Source organism: Cyprinodon tularosa, unplaced genomic scaffold, assembly GCF_016077235.1.
Source record: "Cyprinodon tularosa strain WSP-4 unplaced genomic scaffold, ASM1607723v1 ctg86, whole genome shotgun sequence".
NCBI classification, from domain to species: domain Eukaryota; kingdom Metazoa; phylum Chordata; class Actinopteri; order Cyprinodontiformes; family Cyprinodontidae; genus Cyprinodon; species Cyprinodon tularosa.
This window is the reverse complement of record NW_024039629.1, coordinates 1,553,116-1,577,619: the sequence shown is the minus strand read 5'-3', so window position 1 is coordinate 1,577,619 and position 24,504 is coordinate 1,553,116. Positions and strand designations below refer to the sequence as shown.

General features: G+C 35.2%; 1 protein-coding gene across 1 annotated transcript in view; it reads right to left on the bottom strand.

Annotated features, from left to right (window-relative positions):
- si (sucrase-isomaltase (alpha-glucosidase)) overlaps positions 1-24,504 on the bottom strand; it is a 72,929-nt gene that overhangs the window by 23,474 nt on the left and 24,951 nt on the right. The window contains exons 17-34 of the mRNA XM_038273165.1: positions 23,937-24,053; positions 21,130-21,284; positions 19,511-19,595; positions 14,560-14,616; positions 10,935-11,059; positions 10,653-10,741; positions 10,392-10,441; positions 9,804-9,980; positions 7,769-7,930; positions 7,474-7,674; positions 7,188-7,342; positions 5,866-6,034; positions 3,941-4,037; positions 3,303-3,415; positions 2,896-3,021; positions 689-820; positions 318-434; positions 142-204 (exon numbers count right to left, since the gene is read on the bottom strand). Of these exons, the coding sequence (XP_038129093.1) occupies positions 142-204; positions 318-434; positions 689-820; positions 2,896-3,021; positions 3,303-3,415; positions 3,941-4,037; positions 5,866-6,034; positions 7,188-7,342; positions 7,474-7,674; positions 7,769-7,930; positions 9,804-9,980; positions 10,392-10,441; positions 10,653-10,741; positions 10,935-11,059; positions 14,560-14,616; positions 19,511-19,595; positions 21,130-21,284; positions 23,937-24,053 (2,190 nt within the window). The remainder of the gene's footprint in view (positions 1-141; positions 205-317; positions 435-688; positions 821-2,895; positions 3,022-3,302; positions 3,416-3,940; positions 4,038-5,865; positions 6,035-7,187; positions 7,343-7,473; positions 7,675-7,768; positions 7,931-9,803; positions 9,981-10,391; positions 10,442-10,652; positions 10,742-10,934; positions 11,060-14,559; positions 14,617-19,510; positions 19,596-21,129; positions 21,285-23,936; positions 24,054-24,504) is intronic.

Here is a 24,504-nt window from a genome sequence, read left to right as displayed (position 1 = left end):
AAAAGCTTCCTGGGTGGGAAGCAAAACTTCTTCAAACTTGGAAACAAAGTCCAGTGGATTATTTTATTTATTTATTTTTTTTACTTTTTTGGAATAACTATAAATTCTAGTGTTACAAGGTGAAAATGAGAAGCAGTTTACTTCTACTGCGGTGTCCCAGTCAAGGTTTTCATCAACTGTGACATTTGGAAAATCAGGCCAGACCTAGAAGAAAAAAAGGGTCACAGAAAAGAAACAAATAATTTTTTTTTTTATCTGTTTTTATCATTACACAAGGGATATTTAATGAGTTTGATTTGATCTCTAGTCAACTTTACCTTTCCCCACACGATATCGTTACCAAGCTCAGCGGGCCATTTGATGAAGACATCAGCCTCTTTCCCTCGTCTAAAAGCAGGGTAATCTGTTGTTTCATTTCCTGAAATAGCTGGATCCTGTAATTAAACACACTCTTAATCATAAATACTCTGTCTGCACTAAGCAATTTCAGTGATATACAACATATGGTTATAAGTTTATTACTATTGCTATTCAATACATCATTTATTGCCCATTACTTTTTGACCAGTAAAAACAGTCTCAAGTTAAAATATTAGAAAGCTATGTAGAAAAAACACTTGGTGATAGAAAGATTCTGTCCTAACAAAAGAGATTATTATAAACAGATGTGTTATTGTGTATTGCTTACCAGAATGAAGATGAACCTCATGCCTTCTGCTCTCATTTTGTTAACCAGGTCTGGCAATCCTCCAAAGTTTACTGTGTCCAAGACAAAGTCTAGCTGACGCTCCATGTAGTCAATGTCTGCGTATTGCACATCCTGTAGTGGATGCAAGGTGAACTTTAGGTAAATTTATTTTTAATTGACTGCAAAACGTTTTAAAAATTTCCTGCTAAATTGCACAGTACATGTAAAATTCCTGTACGTAAACTTCCTGTAAATTAAACAAACAGTAAAGTCACAGAAGTTGAATATCCTTACAAACAAATCATTACAATGTTCTTGAAATTTTGTTTTGTCCTTCAATTTTCTAAATTAAACAATGTATTCAATCTATTTATTTGGTATTTTATATGGCTTCTAAAAGCTGATCTGTATCATTTGCCTAACTCATTTGAAAACACCTAAGGGTGGAGAACATCTAAAGTGGTGCCTTTGGTGGTAATATGGGGTTGGATTTGCTGCAATGTGCTTGTTGTGGGAAAGACCTTTATAGAAGCTGTTACGGCCCCTTGTGTTAAACTTAGTCTGACTGGTTTGGGCAGTTTGTAATTTTATTTAATTCTTAACCATTCTTGAATTTTGTTTGCCCTTTTGTTTTAATTGGGTTAAGCTGTATTGTGTTTTAGTTCTGTTTAACCATCTTTTGGAATAAATCATTATTACATTATACTTATTTGCTCTGGACACATTTTTATGTTACCTCCCCAGAACCCCTAGACCTTGGGAGCGTAACAGAGGCAAAAACATAACTTGACAAAACACCTCATGCTCTGCTAAGCATGTAGCAGATTTGGGGTTTAGGACATACAGTAAATGACCTAATATTACATTTTTTTTTGTTTTTATTTCGCTTGTCCTTTGTTGCTGTTAAATACTGTTCATAATAATTTTATGTCCAAAGAGGCAGTGTGTAGAGACCTCAAATCCTGCAATGGAAATTATTTCCTCTGAAAACTGAGGTCACCTTTGATCAGGTTAGATTGGGAGTATCAAAATAATCTGCCATGTCTCTTTGGCTTCATTCAAATAACTAATGACAGTATTATTCTAACACATCCAATTTATGTACATTACACCTTTCAATAATTGTACTAAACCTGGGGAGCATTAAATTAGATGTAGTGGTTTCCTCTGAGGGCATGACAGCACTGTATATATCGGTGGGCAAAACCAAAGACTTAGATATGAATTGTGCAGACAATGGCACTGAAACTTTCATATGATACATGATTTTGGGAACTAATGTGAGTAAATGTACAACCAATTTTAACTGTTTTAACTCTTTTTTTAATTAAACATCAAGCGACTTTGTAATTGTAGAAAGTCTAAAAACTGTAATTTCATATGTACGACGGAGTATTGGGGTCAGGCTACAGGTTTTTTTTTTCATTTTGAGAATAAAGTTGTAACATTAAAAGAATAAAGTCTTAACATTACGAGAATACAGTTGTAATATTATGAGAATAAAGTCTTAACATTACGAGAATAAAGTCGTAACATTATGAGAATGAAGTCATCATAAAACAACCTGTTTCAGAAAGAAAGCTTCAAGCTCCGACCAGCATATGACAGCCGACCAGCACCATCAAACAGCAACCTGAGTCCACTTTGAATCCTGCCCAACTTGATGCTGGTGTGCTAAAAGATTTCCCTATTTATGAAACCAGAGCCAAAGAAAAACTTCACATAATGCTCAACATTCCTCATTTTAGGGAAGAAAGTGCTTTTTGTAAGAGTTGCCATAAAATACAACTTGTTTCTCATAATTTTACGACTTTAGTCTCATAATTTCATGACTTTATTCTCATACTTTTATGAATTTATTCTTGTAATTTTATTACTTATTTTCATAATTTTACAACATTCTCGTAATGTTACGACTTACGAAAAAAAATCTCTAGCCTGGCCCTATTACTCCTTCATTCATATGGATATCAGTAAAACAACATATAATTTTGCAAAAATTAGGTAAACAAGTAACCAAAATGTTGTCTAAATAATGTTGGAAACCAAGTCCAGTGGATTGTTTTTAAACTTTTAAACAAATTATGACCTGGATGACTGAGAATCTTCATCAGCATGTCTTAATAGGTAAGCCTTATTATCCTGATTGTAATTATTGATAAAGACTTAACAGTCTTCAATACAAAAAAAAAATATTTTAAACTCACATAGGGTATACCAGCTGCTCTCATGTCATTGTATAGATCTTCTATTTCTGCATCATTGGCATAACCATAGCGACAAAGCTGAAACCCGAGGGACCAGTAGGCAGGTAGAACAGGTCGTCCAATCAGCTGAAAAGTAAAAGAGTACAAACAAAAAAGTCAAAATAATTTCTCAAATAAAAATAGTTGCTTTGTGATCAAATGTGGCTGTTATTTGTTTTGTTTTTGTGCACACTTACTTTGTGTGTGTGTTTGTGTGCATGTGTGTCAGAACTGGCTAAATGAAAGTGTGCAATGAAGCAAAGAACTCCCAGCTGCTGCAGTCCATCACCAGCGACCCAGGGCCAATTGCAATGCACACATGCTAACAGAGCTAAAGCCACATATATGAAACAAAGTAGAAGACTCACTGTAGTGTACTCCTGGACAACCATCTCAGGTGTTGGTCCCAGGACCATGTAGAAATCCAAGATGCCTCCAAGAGTGCGGTAGGTCAAAGCAGGAGTTGGCTGGAAAGTTACATCTGGACACACACCAAATATGCTAAGCTGAGTCTTTTCATTTGAAACAATAAAAGCAGTGTATTTTTTTCCAAAAAATTGTTTGGTTTCCTATAAAATATCTAAAGTCAAAATACTTAATAGTCCCTTTTGCATTGCCTGATTTACCATGATAATCATTTTTTATGTATTTATTACTGTTTTCAAGGCTGCACTTAAAAAAAAAATGAAATTGTCTAGAACTGTTTTATATGAAATTTCTTTTGGTATACACTCTTGTATACAAAATAAATCTGTCTAATTCTAAGTCTAGTTTTACTTTGCTGGGGGCTTGATTTTACAACCCTATGGGCCTTATCTGGAATAAGACTTTTAACATCACCCCAGGGTTATTAAAACCCCTCAACAGTCAACCTTGGCAAAATCCTTATCAAGGGTTTCCCTACTTTTGAAATGTTCTTTCAGAGCAGAAGAGCTCCACCCCTACACGGACTGGGATCAGACTCTATTTATGAGTTTCATTGCTAATGTGTGCATATTTCTCTCACCCATTGCATTACTGTTCAGTAGCAACACGCCATGAGCATCAGCAGAGTCTTCAAGGCCCATGTAAAAGGGATGCACTCCATAGCAATTCATCTTGTACTGAGGAGGAAGAAAAGGAAAAAGAAAAACAAATCAAGTGTTAAAGAATGAAGCTAAATCCTGGTCAAAATTTGGAGATCTGCGCAGTTTCTATTGAGCTCATGTTATTCACCACCGTATAAACAGGTTAATGTTTGTCTTACTTAATGAGTTTAGTTAAATATTTTCTTTTGACAGCATTCTGAATTCTTTCATGTAGATCAAAACACGTGGAACACCATATCATTTCTGAATGTGTTTTGGGCCTAATTTGGTCCTCATGAAATAACTGAAAAAATACCAGTCATGTCTAGAGTTCTTAGATGATGATGGAACTTGGGGAAGGTTGAAAAAAGGCAGATGGAGTGGTAATGAAGGGGAAATTTGACACTTTTAGGGGTCACCATCCTGCAATGATATCTTCCACATAAGAAGCTGCTAAATTTCAGCTCAATTGCTCACAACTTGTTTGGACGTGTGAATGGGTGTCACCCTGCTAGTGGTCTGGTGGCATAAAAACAAGAAAAATGTTTATCAACAAAAAGCAGCAGTTTTTTTAAATGTATCTTTTGTTTTTTAACAAAAATTGAAGTATAAATAGAATTGAGCTTGCAATTTATTGTCCAACTTCTGTTTAAAAAAAAATGTAGACACATGAAACGGCTGTACTGACTTTCGTATTTGCTGCACAGTGCAAATGTATTTATATCACTTGAACCTTTCGTCTGTCTGTCTGTCAGTCCGTCTAATACATGTGTTGTTTATTCAGACCAAAAAGGTCGGATTTATATTTGTTTTTAAAATACTTGTCCTTTGTCCTCTTTAGGGTTTCTGTCAAATTGTTAAAGTTTTTTAGCGTCCATAAAGGCTAGATAAGATTAGTTGTGTCCAGACCAGTATTTGTCAGTCTACACATTATTCCACAGTTGCCAAGAGGTTGTTTTTTTCTATTTATTTGGTCAGTTTGGGTGAATGGTCATGTCTTTGCAAGTTACCATTTGTGCAATACTGTTTGCATTTCAAGAAAAAGGAAAATAAAAGTACTTAGCAATATGTTTAAAGTTTGAGATTGCTTTTTTTTCTTATCCAATAAACCCTTTATGTTATAACTTTTACAAAACTTACAAAACAGTTTTAAGGATGCATTTTATTTTCTGATGTTCTTAAATGAAACCCAGAGGCTCCCACAATAAGTGTAATTAAGGTGATACGTTACAGGTCGGCTCCATTTATATCAGATTTGAAAAGCAAAAGGCATTACATTACATTTCAGGGTAAGTAGGGTATAATATGCTACACTTGTATGGATTTTTGTTCCACTTGACAGTTAACTTCAATTTCTATCAATTAAAATGCTAGTAAAATGCATCAAAGTGTGTAGGTGAACCACGATCCTCCCAAATAAGTTCAAGAGCTGGTATTTATTGTTCTTTATATTGTTCTTTTAATCTTGCACATTTTTATCCTTATTCCACCCTTTCTAATTTGCTTCCCTTGCTCTGTAAGGGGAACCCTAACATTTATATAAACTATGTAAAATTCTCCTACATGCTCAGCAATTATGCTTGATATTGCTGATCTTGGTAGAAATCTCATTCTGACTGACCTTAAAACTATTTTTGACGAAAAAAAGACAGTTTATGCCTTCTATGAACAGAAACACATCAAAGTTGCCTTTTAGAGAAGCTTGCATACTTTGCGCAAAGGTTCATAACGGGTCACCGTTAAAAGGGACCAAAGGGTGACAATAAGAGCAGAAATTCAGACAGACCTTGCCAATGTTTGTGGCTGGGGGGTGCTACTTTTAGACTTTTCATTAAATTTATGATTCATTTAGAAGAATACTCACACCAGGAGGTTGATCTTTGGAGAACATTCCCCAGGTATGATAGTTGAGATCATGTTTATAGGAAGGATGCTCGGTTTCTCCAAAGCCATAGACAAAATTTGATGACAGTCGTGTTGACACTTGGATGAACAAGTCTGAGAAGGTGAAACCCGGCACAGCAGAGTCCCAACTAAGAGAGTTGATGGGAGATGAAATCAGTGAGAAATAGGGTGAGGGAATTATTGTCAGATGCAATTATTCACTATGTCTTTTATCAAACACAGGTAATTGTCCAAAGGAACTATTACAGCCCTTAAATTATATTTCAATATTTTACCAGTAAGTTTGCAGAGACCCAAAAAATTTTAAGATCTTAACAATAAAATAACACACCTTTTCTTTGAAATAGGCTGAAATGTACCTGCTGCTTTGTATACCACCATGATGACTGCTGAACAACAGATAATTACTTTATCGACTGACTATGATGTACTTTATTCAGCTTTCTCATTTTAAAATCAACAGTATTTCAGTGTTTTTGGGAATATGAAACAGATAAGTTCAAGTAGGATGATGCTGGTTTGGGGACTGGATTGTATTGAAACACTTTTGTATTGAATTTAACATTTCACGTTGTAATGATCCCATTTAGGTTTTGTATGTTTAAATAACTTAAAATGTGATATATTTTACAATGCATTATAACATTGCACAATTTTATCTGCATACTGTAGTTATTTATTATGCATTTTGTTTTTAATAAGTTGTAGAAGGCAGTGTGGTCACATATTATACTTTTTTTTTGTCAAAAGACTTAGACATTATTATTGAGCAGCCACTGAATCACACAGGGCTTTTTGTAAGCCTGAGAGTAGAAATCAGATTTCAAAAGTAAAATGCTGTCTTCACTTAGAACTGTATGTTTCTAAATAAGGTTAAAAAACTGATCTAAAAATAAGTTGCCTTAATTGATAAATAAGATAAGATTTATGCTATCCGCATAGTTGTAGAAATTGAAGTTATACTGATGATTTAATTAAAATGAAGTATGTAAAGTGAGAATTAAAAACAACATGGTGCCCCAAGAAGGAGTTTTTGTGAGACAAATATGTTATTGCATTAACCCTCTCTTCAAGTGCACTAGCAAAAGCCTTATTCAAGTACAAACACCTTGTTTTTGCCATTATGCTGATGGTTTCAAAAAGCAACTGTATCATCATTACTTTACTGAAAAATCTTAGTTAACCAAATATCTACCAGAAGGGAAGTTCCTGGGGCAGTCAACTATAAAAGGGCCATACATTTATTCTACCTAAAGCAAGAGTTCATTGTAAAATACTCACATTTTGGTGCCTGTTTTCTTCCTTATGACCTGAATTCCAAATGGATTCTGACTGATTTTCACCTCGTAAAGTCTTTTGCCCTCATCTGTCTCAGGCGTTGAAGGCAGTGTCAGAGGTACTGGTACCTCATAGCGTTCATTTGTTGGGTCCCAAATCTGAACACAAGGGTTTTTGTATTATATGGTATGAGAGTCTTTAAGATAGATGTTATGTACAAAAGAAGCCTAGTTGAGTGGAAAGCATTGTAAGTTAAAAACTAATACTATAATGATAAATAAACACAAACCTTGAACTGAAGCATGTCGCTTTTATGATACCAAATCTGGACGCGGAGGTTATTAATGTCGGGTGAGTCTGGACGGCTACTGATCCTTGTGTTCCGAGTAAGATCAAGCGTGATACCTGAACTGGTGCTGCTGATTACTTTAGAAGAGTAACCGTAGTCATTTGCATAGTAACACCAAGGAACCCCAGCAGTTTCACTTTTCTACACATGGAAAAAAAGATAAATTAGCAAGTTAATCCTTATTTCACAATAAACTTGGAACATATAAACATCATCTAAGTAAATCACTGCTCACTTTCCACAGACAGCCCCTAGCCCTGCATTTGTTTTCATCTGCATTCTCCTCTGGATGGCAGTCAAAACGTTCAAGCTCAGGAATCTCTGGGCTTGCCGTCATCGTCCATTGAACTGTGTAGCTCTTGCCAAGTTCCAGGGCCAGGTTGATTATGGAAAGCACCTGAAAAATTATGAGAAATGTTGTGATAATTTAGACAAGGTGATCCAAATTAAATAGCAATCATGTTTTACGCTTTACAGTATCTACCCTGAACTGTGTTTCAGTATTTATAATCTTTAGCCCTTTTTTTGTATAGATCCCTTTGGAATCAATTTTTCACAGATTATTTTATGAATGCATGAATTTAGCAATGCATCATGCAAAGCAAACATACATGATATTATATTTAGAAAAAGCGGAAAATATGCAAATATGCATTAAAAGTAAATAAAAGCATTATCACTAGTTTATAGACTAGTAGGACAATAAATACAAGAAACATTGCTACCTTTACATCGGAATCATTTCTTAAAAAGTCAATAAGAATGATGAAGCTTCAACCTACTCTCAAGGCCCAGTCTACAGTTACAAAGACAATTTCTCATGACAAGTTTAAATTTAAGTCCAAAAGTACATTTATCCCTCTCCCCCAGGAAATTATTGCTACAAAGAGTAATTTGATAAATGTATGCTTGTGTGAGTGACCACAGAGACCTTGAAGATCCTCAAGAGAGCCTCTGCAACTGTGCACATACACATACACAAAAGCGTGTGGTTACTCTTAAATACACAAGTGTACAAAGGAAAATATCTCCCACTCCACTACCAAGGGCTTCTTGATTGTTTATAAACTCTTTCTCAATGTGAGCATGAAAGCTTACAGTAAAGTTATTGCTCTTAACTGTTATCCTCTGTCTATGTTTTGTTTCCTGCACACATAAGCACCCATGGAGGCCACCTACGACCCTCAACTACCGTAACAATTGTTGTCATTTTTTACAGTTAGAGGCCATCCTTGAAATGCATACCTATGGTGTATTTCCAGGACTTATTGAAACAAACGATAGAACTCTGGGTGTTGGAAGAAAATATTTATCCTGTATGTCTAAGATAACAGTACTAAATGCTATATGTCCTATGGTTGCTATCAGACATAAATATACACACAACTGAGTCTTTAATGCAAAGTTTAGTATGTGTAGATTTATAGCACCAGCCATTAGCTCTATACATAGTGCAAATTGGTTGCTTTAGTTTACACAAAAAAAAAAAAGTCAGTAGACTTTATATTGAGAAACTATCCTCCACACCATTACATAATTTTTGCCACCCTGAACCATTCATAGCAAGTGGTTATTATTATTTTTATGTTTTTGTTTTTTTTGTTTTTTTCGATAATCACCTTAAAGGCCAAAAGCTTATATTTTGATGCATTAGACCTGATAATTTTTTTTCCAATCACTAATAAGGTTTTTTTGTCCACACGACTACAGTGCATTTAGTATTTTCCTTTTTTAGTCATTTACCATTAAACTAGAAGAAGCCTATGTATGAAAATTTTAGAATATGAATGAATTAACTAAAAAGATTATACTTAATTAATACCACATCATAAATGTCATGTGGACAGATACCAGCATTCTACGGAAGCAACTTATGCATTTGCTTTAGTTCATTTTTCTGCCTTTATTATAAATGTAAGCTTGGTCTTCATTAAAGCCTAGGAGGAAAATGTACCTGTTTAGCTGCTATTTTCCTTCTAGAGGTTTGCAAACAATTTGTTAACTTAGCATGCTCTTGGGTGCAGGAAAGTTTGTAGAGTGCTCCTAATAGTGTTCCTGCAAAAACAATCCCTAATTTATTTGCTTTTAAATTGTAATGATGTTAAATGGAATCAACAAATAGCCCCAAGTTAGCAAATTATTTACAATTCAAATGTGAATCAGGTATTTTGATTTTTAAGTAAAACCACAAACATATATATTTCTGTGACTATTCCACTTAAAATAATGCAATAAAGGATTAACTGTGTGTCTTCAGCTTGCTTATTTACCTGTGTGCCTGCATTATGGGTAAAACTGGAGTCTGGTAGTGTTATAGAAGAACCTCCATCAGGTGTCATAGTGATAGATCCTGGTTTAGCTGGCACTCCCAAGACAGTGATCTTCTCAAACTTTAGATTATTTGGATCCTTGTAGCCATTATTGGTCACCTGTAACTTCAGTATTCCCTATGATACCACAAGAATAAAAAAGTCAGATTAAGCATCCAGCACAGGTCTGCAAATTATAAAATTTATAATATACCTACATTTATCAGTAAAATTAATTACATAGTTTAATTTCAATGAAACAAATATATTAAATATTTTCTCTGAGTAAACTCTACACATTAGAGCACTGTAGCATGAAAAATATTCCCATAAACACATTAAATATATAAGATAATCCTGTATGCCATCAAGTAGGATGTTGTTTTACTAGTAAAGTTTTACAGTGCAACCATTATTTGGCCAAGCATTGTGATCTGGACTCTTGTAGCCAGTTTACAACAATAACTGTTTTTCTCCCTCTGGCTGGATAGAACAGGTTGTTTTATTGTGGTAAATATACAGTAAAAAATGCACATGGTTGTAACTTACATTGTCAAAAGAGAACTGGTAATGGATGTACTTGCCATCTTCAACGGTATCTGCAAGAAGAGTAGATTTTAATAATAACTTTCCCCCACTTGTTGACGCAGAGTTTTTAGTCTATGAAATGCTATAATTGACTCATACAATTCTTTGAACTCTAATGGATAAGTGCTTCTATTACATGAAGAAAAAGGAAGTAATCAGTGATAGTAACTGAGTTTTGGCTACACAAACACATTTGCTGAAAATGAATGAATGCTGCAGTACTTCGGGAATCTCCATCATCCCAGAATAGCTCCCCAGATGCTTTGTTGTTGTCATCAAGAGCAATAATCAGACCCATTGGATTACGTCGACTGTAGAAATATACAAATAAATAATCAAAAGACTGGATATATACATAGAACAGATTAGAATTGTATTCATTAGAATAATAAAATAAATTGCTTTTATTAATAAAAAAAATAAAAATACATCCAGCTTAATGTGTGACATTATGATGGAGACAGTTCTGTGCCTGTTTGGGTGATAAAAGAATGATGAGAGTACCTGTATGTTGTAGTGACTTCAGGTTCCTGCGTGGGAAGGATTGCGCCTCCTCTGATGTGTAAGCCAAGCTTTTCAGCAGGCAGATGCACATTTACAAATGCTTTGCGGTCTCCCCTCTGTACCATCTATGTAAAAAAAATAATAAATAAATACATAAATGAATGAATCATTTTAAGCAGAGGTCTTTCTATCTGTAAACTATATATCAAAAAGGTAACCCTCACAGCTCTGTATTAGGTGTCGTGCTTTTAACAGTGTGGGTCCAAATGCAACCTTAGACTATTGAGCTAATAGCTAATAAATAGCTAATAAATTGAGCTGATAAAACAGTTCTTTGCCGTTATAATTGACCATCAGCTTGATTTGTCACAGCTCCTTTTTACCATACATAACCAAAATTTACATGAGTTTTCTGACAGGAGATGAACCTATCCAACAGGTTTTTGCTATCCGGTTATCACGTCTTCATTATCCTTGCAAAGAATGTTGCAGTGCTATATTTTTGTTTTTATATCAGCAACATCTATAGTAATAAAAGGATAAAACTATAAAACTGTGTTTTCTGTATGTGTAAATGACTGTAGGTCCAGTTGTTTCTACAAACTACAGTTTTTTAAGAGCTGTAAATCATAAAATACAAAAAAAAACTATTTATTTATTATTTATCTTACATTCTCACATAAAGCAGAAACACAAAGGTATTCCAATAGGAAGCATTTGTCATTAATTTTTTTTTTTTCCTCAAAATCAATATACGTGTCAGTCATTCTTTAAAAATGGGATGTTGTTAATCTGATTGGTGGATTTAGATGCAAATTTTAAACAGAAACATGACAATCTGACTAAAATTACTGCTATTCTGATCCCAATAAACTATTAATTGACATTTCTTCCTTAAACTTTATTTAATATACATATGTTGCGCTGTAAAACAAACCTCTTTCAATGCCTTCCATTAGCATAGATATTTGGAGTAAATTTGATACTGCTAGTTATCTATGGCTGGACCGGTCATGAGCCTCAAGCTTCAATATTGTAACATATTCCTGGCTTCAGTAGGATATTTTCCTCAGTTTATTTTTGACCTGTGTGACAATTTTTCTATCATCTTTTTGCTGCTGTAACACCAGAGTTTCCCCATTGTGGGACAATAAAGGGATTTTCTATTTTATTCTATTCTATCCTATTCTAAAGTACCTAGATTACATTAAACTTAATTATAAAAGGAAGGATCTCTGCAATCTGCCCTTTTAGCATCAACACCCAAAGAGTGTAAACAATCTTTTAATTTAGGGAAGTAGATATTTCTCCACATATCTGTCCAGTTATTATCTTTTGCTTTCTGCACCTCACCTTTATTTCTAAAAGAACCCTTCATGGTTAATTTGTGAACCCCTGAAGACTGGATCCTTAGAGCAGTCTTTAAAACACACTCCTCTCCATCTCATCTCGTTCTTCTTATACCTAATTCCTTTTCCACATCCTGTTTTTCTGTCTTGTGGTGCTCTAATTCTTTTTATCACATTTCTACCTATTCCCACTGAGAGTGCGTCTATCCATGAAACTGTGTTTGTGTGTGCAGAGTGTATTTTGCTGTTACAGTATAGGTGCATGTGTGGGCTTGGAACTAGTGGAGCATCTACAGGCAATTTAATATCCCATCTTCTTCCCATTTCTGCGTTAAGGTGGTCTTCTTTAGCCTATCTTGGTCTCTTTAGTTTTACTTCCCAAATATGTTTTCTCGCCACTTCTCCAAAATCTGAAATCCTCATTGCATTCTGGTTTTTAATAATTTCTTGTGCCTATCATGCTTTCTACCCTTTTTGTTTTGGCAAAGTTTCTTTTTTTTTTCTTGTTTACTAAAACTTCATCTCTGTTCTCTTTACCAGTAGTTGTTTTTTTTCTTATTTTGAACTCTTGCATTTTTTGACGGGTGTTTTTCGTTCATGGTCATTTTCACCAATATCAAAACTCCTCCACCCTTCCACCATCCTACTCAAATAATCACAGGGGACCAACCAGGACAAGGGGCCAGCAACACACAGCCAATCTAATCTCTCATCTGATCAGTGGGCGCCTTACATCACCAGTGACGCCCAAATAAGGTCTCAAAGGAGTGCAGCACCTCTTTTATCTCTCTGTTAGCGAGATGGTCTCTCCTCTGTCCTACTTGTCCCCACTTTTACTCTAGCTTTATCCTAACTATTATCATTTCATTTTCTCCATCACAAATAAATAGCGCAAAGCAAAAAAATTTTTGAGAAACATGCCCTATATGTTATTTAGATAGGAGCAATATAATATAGTAACACTGTCTTGAATGCCTTGCCTATGATGTTATTCTTATACATTTTTCTAAGGTCTGTATTTGTGTGACCATTTTTCTATTCTATTCTTTTCTATTATACCAATGTCCTTTTAGCTAATTTGCAATGCTCGTAGGCCAGTAACCTTTAAATAGGATTAAATTGTTTACATCATGTTCTGAGGTTCATACTTATGTTATTCTAATTTAAAGTTGAACCTTCAATAGGAACAAGATGTTCAGTGCTTTGGTGTCAACTGTTAATAGTTTAATGATAATTACTTTACCATTTCTTTAAAACTTCTATAACTCATTGCAATAAAATCTTGCTGTCAAACATTTTGGGAACAATTTCACTTTAAAAGTAGCAATTTCTAATATGTTGAAGAATGATGGTAAACCACTAACTGTAAAGTATCTTATTGGAATCTTATGTTAACCCAGTAAGTTTTGCACAATAGTGAAAAGCAGAGGGTAGGCCAGAGCCAGTATTACACACAGATATTTGGTTTATTGTCTTGTAGCTCTGGTTGTAGGCTATAACTATTCTACTGCTGGGAAGTAAATCTGTCTGCTCTCTTCACTGTTCTGTTTTTAGCTTCATCCATCTTCCCATCAACCGTGAAGAGCTTCCTTATCTCCCCTAAAAACTAACATTACCATAACATGATGCTGGGTCTAAAAATGGCAAGTGGAAGGTTTGGTATGTTTTCTTTTTATTTTATTTTTTAAGATGCATTGGATGTAAACAAGGCAGGTGGTGTCATCTGACCATCTTCACATTTATTTGTCTCCTAGAAAGGCCTGTAGCAATAATGGAATCAAATGGACTTTCTTTCAGAAATAGCTTTCTCACATTCATCTTTGGATAAATACCACATTTTTGAAGAACATGGCTAATAGTGATTCTTTGAAGAGATTGTTCCACCTGAGGTGTGAATCTCTGCAGCTTTACAATAGTTACCAAGGGACTCTTGGGTTGCATCAGTTATTAATGAGACAATGTTCTGTAACGGACCTTTGAGGATATCAAAGAGCAACTATAAACATTTCTACCTAGTAAGGGGTATAAGATACAAACAGTAGAATGGATGTCATGTTAATCAGATTTTTAGTGTAACAACCTTGTACTATATGTGTACATCCTTTGAAAACCTTGTATTCAACCCCCTATCCTGTGCAGACACAACCCACACCCAGGTGATGCAATTCCTGGTTTTGGTCTATCACAATTTCAAAATGATATCTTTAAAATTGAAAAGTATTGAAAAGTGGTGAAACAAATGTACCAAAGCGGGGATGATTAGAAAACATTCTTACCGTTTCATAGTCATACCAACGTGCATCTGGAAAATATGCCTGGACATCTTCCACACCCTGTATGAATAAAGGAAAACAACATTTTAAATAGATCCATATGTGCAATATCTATGTTTTCTGGTATAAATCAGTCTATCATTTAGTTTGTAGACAAAACTGGAGATCTATAAAAGATGATAGAGCTCACTGTTCCAATCCTGACACTTTGATCTTAAGCGGATTAAGATAAGAACAGAGGCTGTATTACAGAAATTAAGGGGGCAACACACATTTAATAAAAAAAAATAAGACCAAATGTTCACATCTAGAAAAGCCATTTTATAACTGCCCATCATGTAATATAAAGTTCTTTGACACAGTCATTGTCACACTTCTTCCATGGTGTTAGGTTGCAACAGGTGACAGAAAAGACGGCACCAAGAGACGACTGATAGGTGACAGCCTTTGATGGCTTAAGGTGGTGCACAGACAGGGGCAATCAATAGACGTACGCAAGCCCTTTGATAGCATTGTCACTTCCCTGTTCTCTCTGTCAGTGCAGAACAGAGGGAAAGGGAGATATAAACACAGAGGGCACAGCAAAAGGAAAGGCAAACTGTATGTCCTTCCCAGGAATATCAAATTGGGAAATACTCTGTGTCAGGACCAAAATATAATTTATAATAAGTAACAATGACACAAGTCTTCTATTTTCTGTCTGACGTACAAGTTGCATTATTTTTTCTGATGTCTTTTAATTTCGACAAAAGAAAATTGAAAGAGAACAGCTTAGCTCCTTCCTTTTAAGAGGGTTAGGCTTTAAATATGCTCTCGTTTTCCACTACATGCCGGTATTATATGGAGGATCCATCCTTTACCTAGAACTACCCTAAATATTTGTGTCCAAATTATTACAAAGTTCATTCACAGCCATGAAATGATTCCCCTTTATTACATCCCTAAAGTACTCTACTGGATTGAGATCTGGTGGAGATGAGTGTTGTACAATAAATTCACCATTTTAATGGCAAAAAACAGGTTGAGCTAAATTGAGCTATGTGAGATGGCACATTATTTTGCTGTAAGTAGCCATTTGATACAGGATGTGGTCACAAAGGGAGGGTCATGGTGAAGTTTTGAAACTATGGGTAGGAAGGTTAAACTATGGTGGTAAAATAGATAGATAGATTTTTTTTTTGTTCTTAAGTAAAGAAGGGATACTTTCATTGATAAAAAGGTCAAATTATGAGAAAAAGGTTTCTTAAGGCCCCTTCAAACTAAATGAAAAGACATACTGCAACTTTTAGGGCTCTATCTGCAGTTTGACATTGATTACCTATCACAAGTGCTGCATGTAAATCCTACCTTTAAAGCTCATCACATACAACTGCCTATCACTCACGTTTCTGACTACTGGTCTTTGCCAGATCTACCTTGGATGCTAACTATAATTAAAGGGGACAATGCAAAAGGCATGCATCCTTATTTTCAATGCTGAGTTAGCCAAAGGGTAAGATTTAATCAGTTTGGCTAAAGATTTGATCTGGCAGAATGATCAGATACTAAATAGGATGAAGAAAGCTACAGAGCATAAGTGTGAGAGTAAGTTAAAGAGAAAGTTGATGCAATGGAATGTGATCACAAGAGTGAGTTGGAGCAGCTGATTAAGAGAATTCCGATGGGAGTCAACGTTTGATGAAAGGTTGAGTTTAAAAGAGAAGGGAGATATTGGCATGAAGGCAGAGCCGAAAGCACTCCGAAAATCAGAGGGGACAGCATGGAGAGGCAGTACAGGAGATCCTCTCAGTTTATCACAGATCAAGGTTAAATCATGCATTGATTTGTATGATATACAAAGACTAACTTTAGAGAAAAGCATAGATAGAAAATGAGATAATTAAGTGGGACAGAACAGAGAGAGAATGAAAAAAAAAAGCCAGACACATCTGTTCCACGTGACAGATACACTGGTCTTGTCCTGAATTGAACTGAGACATTACAAGTTACCTCATACTGCATGCAAGATAGATGTGATTTTGACCTAACCGCTTGGCTGAAGTTTCCACCTATGTTAAAAGGTTAATTAAAAAATGTTTCTCCCTTTGCTCTTTCAAAACTAGATCTTTTGGCCCTACTGAGAAATATGAAAAACAGTTGAAATCAGATATTTACATGGATTAAAACTCTAAGACTAATTTTCTACAAATATCCTTCTCATTGTCTGACAACAAATCTGAAATCTTGTCTGACAACAAATTGTCCACATTTATTCCAGTTTATATATTTTACATGAGTGAGACATTATTTTTGATATTATTAGAAAGCTCTTTGTTTCAGCTTCAGAAGTTTGCATTAACATATATAACACCTCTCTAAATATTTTTAGATGAAAGCCAAAACGGTGATGTCATGGCTTTGCAAGGCTCATATACTTTAACATAATATCTGGCTTAAATTATGACATTTATTTGTGGATTTATTTTTAAGCAAAACCTATGAAATTGTTTGATTTAATATCTGATGGTACAAAACATTTTTTTGTATTGTATCTGGTTTTAAATCCAGTGCAAATACTACACTACAATTACCTAAAAATGAGGTTTGATCTTCCCTGTAAAATCTATCAATGATAATATATATCTTTCATATTATGCTTATGTTTACATCTTGATGTATGCAGTTTATTTTCAGTTTTAACTGGTTGAGCATCACTATTTTAGAACATGCATGTTTTGACTTTTAAAATCTCCAAATTATGTTTAAGTGAAAGTTTTATGCAAACTCTTTTTGTCTTTTTTATTATTATCAAGATAATAATGGATACAATCCAGTGCAAAGAACATGAAATCCTGTTGGTTTAAGCAGTAGGGGTTTAAGTAAAAGTGAGCACTACGTCCAATGAGGAAAGCCTTCAATTTTAAGGTTAAAATGTCTCTTACTTCTTGGCTAATGTGGTTAATTAGGTTTATTATTTATTTATTATGTCCTTCTTGTGTTTCTTCTTTTCATTGCTGTGATGTATTGCGGATTGTCGTACAAAATGGCACTTTTGTCACATTTGCTACTATGAAGAGTTAGACCATTTAAAGCTACAGTGTGTAACTTTTAGCAACATCTAGCGGTCAGACTGCAGACTGCAGCAACATGAACATCTCCCCTCCACCGCTTCTCCCCCCCAACAGTACGGCGAGCGTTACGGGACAAAATGTCTTCCACGACGTCCGCATCACCTACCTTCTCAAGTGATGAGGTTTGTTTACATAGATAATTTTACAGATAGTATTTCATTAGTCTGTGTAGGGTATAGATTTCATGTAGACTTAAGATAATAAATATACCCGTTATTTTTTCTACATCGTTGTGACGTTTTGGCGATCTCGCAATCGCTAGTTTGTTGGCTCTGCGCTGCCGTAGAGCAAAGATGTCTGCCTCCATGGCTGCGAGACCTCTACGTAATTATAAATAACGAATTCTAAGGCAACGCAAATATTAAGGTTAAGAGGCTGAGCTCGTAGATGAAGATAAATAACATAGTTTTGTATAATATATTACATTTCTGACTGAATATCCCTGTAATTATTACACTGTAGCTTTAAAATTTGCTCTGAGCCAAATACTCTTTTCAACAAGTTTCATTTATCTGAAGAATAGCATTACATTAATTCTGTGTAAACAATTCAGTGTTTTCTTAAGTGCATCGTCTTGGGCAATAACCATCATCCATTTGCATGTTGGTCCAACCCTTTGAGTTTGCTAGAGCAGATATCTATGGTTATGTAATTCAATTAATTGTTTGGGAGGTTACTTCAAATTTGAATGTTTTTTCTAAAAATAAAAATCAAATAAAAAAAGAAATACTTGCGTTATAGTAACATGAATACGAATAAAACATTTTCCGGAGCTTAATTCTTACAGGCCTGTCACCATCAGACAAGGACAATGGGACATGCAAGTTTTGAATCCAATTCTGGAAGACATTTAGCTAATGTACTGGAAATTCATTAATCAAAAATACACACCTTCATAAGTAAGGTCGTTAATTTGCTCTTTGGGGATGAACTTTTATGGCTGATTTTCTCTGTATTCAATTATCAGGGCACAGCGATGGAAAGCAATTACTACTTAAGAGAAGGAAAATTAGTTGTTGATCAAACTGATACCACTGCGGTGCTTCCAGACATTTTCTCTTTTTTGAAATTCTATTCTGTTTCCGGATAGACTCCTAAAACAGGATTTCATATCTGCCTGAAAAAATCATGTCAGGTCAAAATAACATCTTATTCCGGCTCATCTGTGTCCATGCATTTAGCGTTGCACTAAGCTTTAAACTACTGTAACCCAAATGTTAACTTTTTTTTTAACAGGATAACTTTCCACAGGCCCTCTGAATAAACTTACAGTGCACTCCTCCAGCCTTTCATAAATCCAGTTTCCTTTTCACAACTTTGTAATTCCAGAGGGCATTAATTCAGGCATGTTTGATACAACAGCCAGAATTTCACATGTGCTGTAAATGTAAGCTCTAACAGACATACACATTTACATACCCGGACAATTATATGGACACACAATGGCATGCATTTACGCTCAGAAAAACACAAGCACACACATTTCTATCTGCATTACTAATCTTCTAGTAATGAGGTCAGCGCTCTCATTAGAGCTGAAAGAAAAGAGGGAGGGTTTGGAGGAGAAATGAACGACGGATGAGAAGAGTAGAGGGCAACAAAGAAAATCCGATGTCATGTTTTCTCATGAGAGGTCATGGTTTGCTCGTATAAATGGCTGATCACCTCATCAGCAAGACATTTCTCTTTGTGTATTAGCCAGGTTTTCTTTAGTTTCGCAGGATTTAATACATCATGAACCGCTGTATATAACACAATACTTTCAATGAATGTTTGGTTTATTTTAAAGATTTTCTTTGTTCTTTTTGATTATGAAAGTCAAGTAACTTTGCTTCTTAACTAACCGGATCAAGCACTGGTGTTATGAGCAGGTATGGTCCCCAGAGAAACTGGCGATCCACTTCCCAGGTGTTAATATCATTGTAGAACCTTAAAAGAGAGGAAAATGCATGTTGTAGTCACTTATATTGTCATAATCAGAATTTTGAAAGACATTTATCTTGGGAAATGTGAAAAGCAGTGCAATTAAGAGAGTGATAGATAGATAGATGTAGAAATATATTTATTATCATAGTATTTGTTATATACAGTACAGTGTAATAAAATGTGTACTGTAGTTTACTGGTGGCTGCTAAAGCTAAAGTTTATATTTGTTTCACAGTCTTCTATAAAAGAACTATTTTAGTTTATTTTCAATAAATGCAGTCAATCCCTCAGTCGATCTGAAGTGTTGAAAAATCAAGAAATACTCAAGTTAGTGAAGAGCCACCCTTTGACAGACATCAAAAATTGTAGGGGTAAATTGACTCAATTTGCAAAGCACTTTTCGAATCATACTGGCCACACAAGGACTGATACTTATAACCATACTCTCCAAAGGTTCAGGCACAGTTTTCAGATCGGTAGGCAACAATTGGTAAAATTGATTTGTATTTGTTTATCAACCATAATTTCACAAGAAATCTAAAATTCTAAAAGTTTTGTCAAGATCCTAACCCAATCTTCTTTCCACTTTGTTTTAAACTTAGTAAAGTGAAATAAACACTGAATATCCCGATAAAAAGCAATTTAATCTTTTTTGGTAAAGCCATATGCAGTCCGAGTCCATCAAAATATGTATATACATTATTTTATTACAGTCCAAAGAAAAGTATCATGCTTGTTGCACACATTCCAAGTTGTGAAATGAACAGTTAGTTACTTTGCAGGGATTAACCATTTCATAAGGGAGGTTAGCTATTAAAAGAGATTCATAATTTGTGCTTAAATTCAGTAGGAGCTCTCTAAGGGCTTTGGTTGTCATACCATCGTGACCATGGGCCATAAAATAATAAATTCTCTGGATATTTACTTAAGTCTGAACTGAATTATCGTACAATATATCCTTTTAGAAAAATGTTTGCTTAGTTTTGAAATTTTATGGGTTTCTTTCTTTTTTTAACACAAGAAGCCTTCAGGCTTCTTTGTTGAAATAAGAAAATAACAGAAAGTTAAAAACGATTTAGTTTTTCGGATTCACGTCTTTTATTTGTTTGTTTATATTAACGTATTTTCTTTTAAAACATCCAGGATGCATTCTAACGATATTTTACAGTAGCTTAACGACATGCTTGTTGGTGGTTGCTCAAATTACTTTAGCAAGGGGAAATTATCAATTCATGGTTTATGTAACTAAATATAAAAAATATATATATATATATATATGAAGATAGAGAAGATTAAAGTAGATTTTTCAGGGATAAATTTCTATCAAACAGGTTGAAAAGATTATATGAAATATACATTTTCATTAGAGAGCAACAACAGTTATTTGAATGCTGCACTCTACACTAAAAATGTTATGTAACATAACTGTGTTTAATCCAGTACATAAAGACAGCAGTAGGAAAAATGACTAACTACACCACAGCAAATGTGTGAATTGGCACCAAAACAACTTAACTCAACATAATGAATGACTTACTCGTGCAGAAGAGGACGTACAACGGTGTCCCCCCTGGTGTGGGCTTTGTAAAAGAGTGTGTAGAGGTAAGGCAGGAGAGTGTAGCGTATCCTTAGGTAATGTCTGGAGCTCTTTACCAGCACTGAGTCGGCACCGTAATAAGCGGGATCCTGGGGCTGGAGGCAGAAAAACAGATTAAAGCGTTGGGGTTGATGAATGGGAGAGGATAACAAAAAGAAAACAAAGATTTGTCTTTTACCTTCTGGGGAATAAACTGGAAATAGATTTGGAGTGCCAAAGAAACAACTTGTTTGAATAAGGCATGGGAGTAAGAGGATGGTGAAATTGAGTGAAAGTAGGTCAAGAATAAAACCACTTTTTAATAGGATATGTAAGTGGACCCTAAATTTTGCATAATTAGAAAAAATTGAAACGGACTTCATAGATATAGCAAAGAAAACGAGTGAGAAAATGCACTATAATTTAATTTCACAACATTGATGAGTGAGAGGAGTGTTCGCCGCTAACAGGCCATGCTTGTGACATTAGCTAATCATTTCTGCCCCCGGCACCTCTAAGAGGCAGATGAGCAACTAGTGCGAGCGAGTCTGTGTGCGCTCGGTCTTGGCTGCATGGGCATTTGATGAGGGCCATGATTAGGGCAAAGTAAAGGTCACACATTAGCTGTCTTGTTTAGTGGAACTAGAGTATCAGATTCATCATCATCATCTTGCCCCGTTCCTCCAGCAAGCACTAACCCTCATAACATACTTATAGATGACATTTTATCCCCCCCCCCCCCCCCCCCCCCCCCCACCAACACCACCACCACCACAACCCCCCCCCCCCCCCCCCCCACCCCCACACATATCTGCAACCTTAGTTTGAAACTGCTATTTTTTGCAGCAGTAATGAGCATTGAAGGAGCATTAAAGAGTCTAGTTAGAGCATCAGTTTTCACAACGTTTAGTGTCTGAGACTAGCTTTTCTCACAAGTTATAAGTGTCAACTGCAGAAATAGCTCAGTTTCAATCTAAACATAGACACAGGCTCAGAGGCACTTGTCCCAGGTCTCTTAGCAACAGAAAGTCACTGATTTGGCACGCTATCTTTAAGTTAAGCTTGTTAAATGAGAAATACAAAAAAAACAAAAACACAACAATAGATTTATATATAATAAGCTGATTAATCTCTAGATCAATTTCCTTATTTCATAAATCTGGTGAATACACAATGCAGCTCATTTGGCTTGTAACTAAAGCCTTATTCTAGCCAGACATACCCCAAAGAAAATTATTTTATAACTGAATCTGCCAAGAAATCTACCATTTGGTTAGTAGATAGTAAGGTGGGTAAGGTGGTCAGAATCTAAAGAAGGATTTTACTGCTGTTTACACATAAGAAAATGGGGTTCACACTATATTTAGTCATTCACAAGCTGGTGGTTGTAACCTACACATCTGCCTTCGGGCAGACTGACAGAAGCAAATCCCTCTGATCATCAACAGCAGATCAGGTAGTCATAGTGTCTTGCCCATGAACACAATTCTGGAGATAGACAGCTTCAACTGGCAACCCACCCTGACAAAACCCCACCTCTTGAGCCTTAATCACTACTAAATCAAAATTAATTTTATATAACAGCAATTATGTATTGTAACCAAGCCTTTTAAATTACATATTTCTGGCCAGCTTTGCCAAATTATCATTGATGGTATTTATTTATCAATCTATTCATTTATTTATCTTTTATTTAGAAACACAATAAAAGCATCCGGAATATAACACCAATATATCACTTCTCTTACAAATTAGTAATTGGAATTCCTCACCCCATCTGTGAGCCAGATCGTTTGGATAAGATTAGCAATAAATGTTGGCTCCTTTTGTTCCCGAATGGTTAGTCATTTAGCCCCACTCTTGGCTTGTGTAACTAGGCTAAATTCAGTATTTTATTATCATTTTTTTTTAAGCAACGACTGCTGCGGGTGCCTTTTTAAGTGCATCCCAAAAAGTTTTTTGTGAAATCTAAATCCAAAATATTTAAGAAAACATATTTTTATTTTACAACATGTTTTGTTTCAAAACCTTGATATAAAAATAATGTGTGCAGAGCATGTCCTGATAATGATCATACAGAAAAATAATTGTCTTTGTATTTTTGTTGTACATTAAAATATACATTAATATAAACCCTGTTGAATGGTGGCTGGCTCTAATCTCACATGCAAAACTGTTGGTTTATGGCGATGATTCATTTCTGACCAGGAAATCCAGCAAGGCTCACAGCTGGATGTGAGGGTGTACAGGTAGAAAAAGTAATTCTTCCCAAGTCCATCTGTTGTCAGTGGGGGGCCTTCCATGCTGAAACTGTCTTATATTTTGCAACATGCTGGTATTACATCCACCATATGGCACATCATATTATGCTAATCTGACATACTTCAGCAGAGCTGTTACATTTTCCTTAAGCATAAAATCCACAAATACTGCTGTGTGAATCTACCTTTTTTTCTTACTTTGCCCCCCTGAGAGGCTATGATGTTTAACAACTGAAATTTTAAGCTGTAAATTGAAAAATCAGAGATTCCGCTCTTCATATAGCAACTGTACTAGTTTTGGTATATGCCAACAGCTGTGGACAAAGAAGGTAGTTTATTATTTTTAACCGCTTGGACTTTATAGCACCAATGTACTGTTATAGAATGTACTGTTGTAGAATGAAGAGCACACCCTGCAGCTATTTAGACCTAACAGGCAGCGTGGTACATAAATCTAAAAGTGACATTCACATAAAAGAACAGCAGTACAAAATGGCTTTACTGTACCTTGTATCCCTCAGCATTGTGGTTTCGACTAAAGGGATAGAAAGCTCCAACCTGCATCCAACGACGACACAACTCTTCACTTGAGTCGTCAAAGAATCCACAGATGTCAGCTCCGATCTGAAAAGCACAGGAAAAATGTCAGGTTGACATTTCACCAGAGCCTACGGTGTGTCTACGTATCTCCATAATATTGTTTTACTGAAAGCAGAGAGCTGGAAGGTCATTTGTCAAACTCAGAGTGATAAACTCTGTGGATTCATGCTGTGGATTTCAAGTTTGATTTATTAAAATGTAAACTCTAAATGTTATAAACATAAGTCTAAAAACCTGAGGTGTCAAAGGAAAATGCCTCAAACTGATAGAAATAGATCCCCTGGAGCGTAAAAAATAGGCACCAATCTGATACCTGTTCACAAGATTATGTATCTGAAAAAAACTTAATTCAAATGGGATGTAATGGATGTAAGTAAGCCACTTGCAAAGTGTATCTTCCAGCCCTTCAGTCAGCTTCCACATACTCCCTTTTTCTATTATCTACAACTTCCCATATTTTACTGAGTTAATGAGA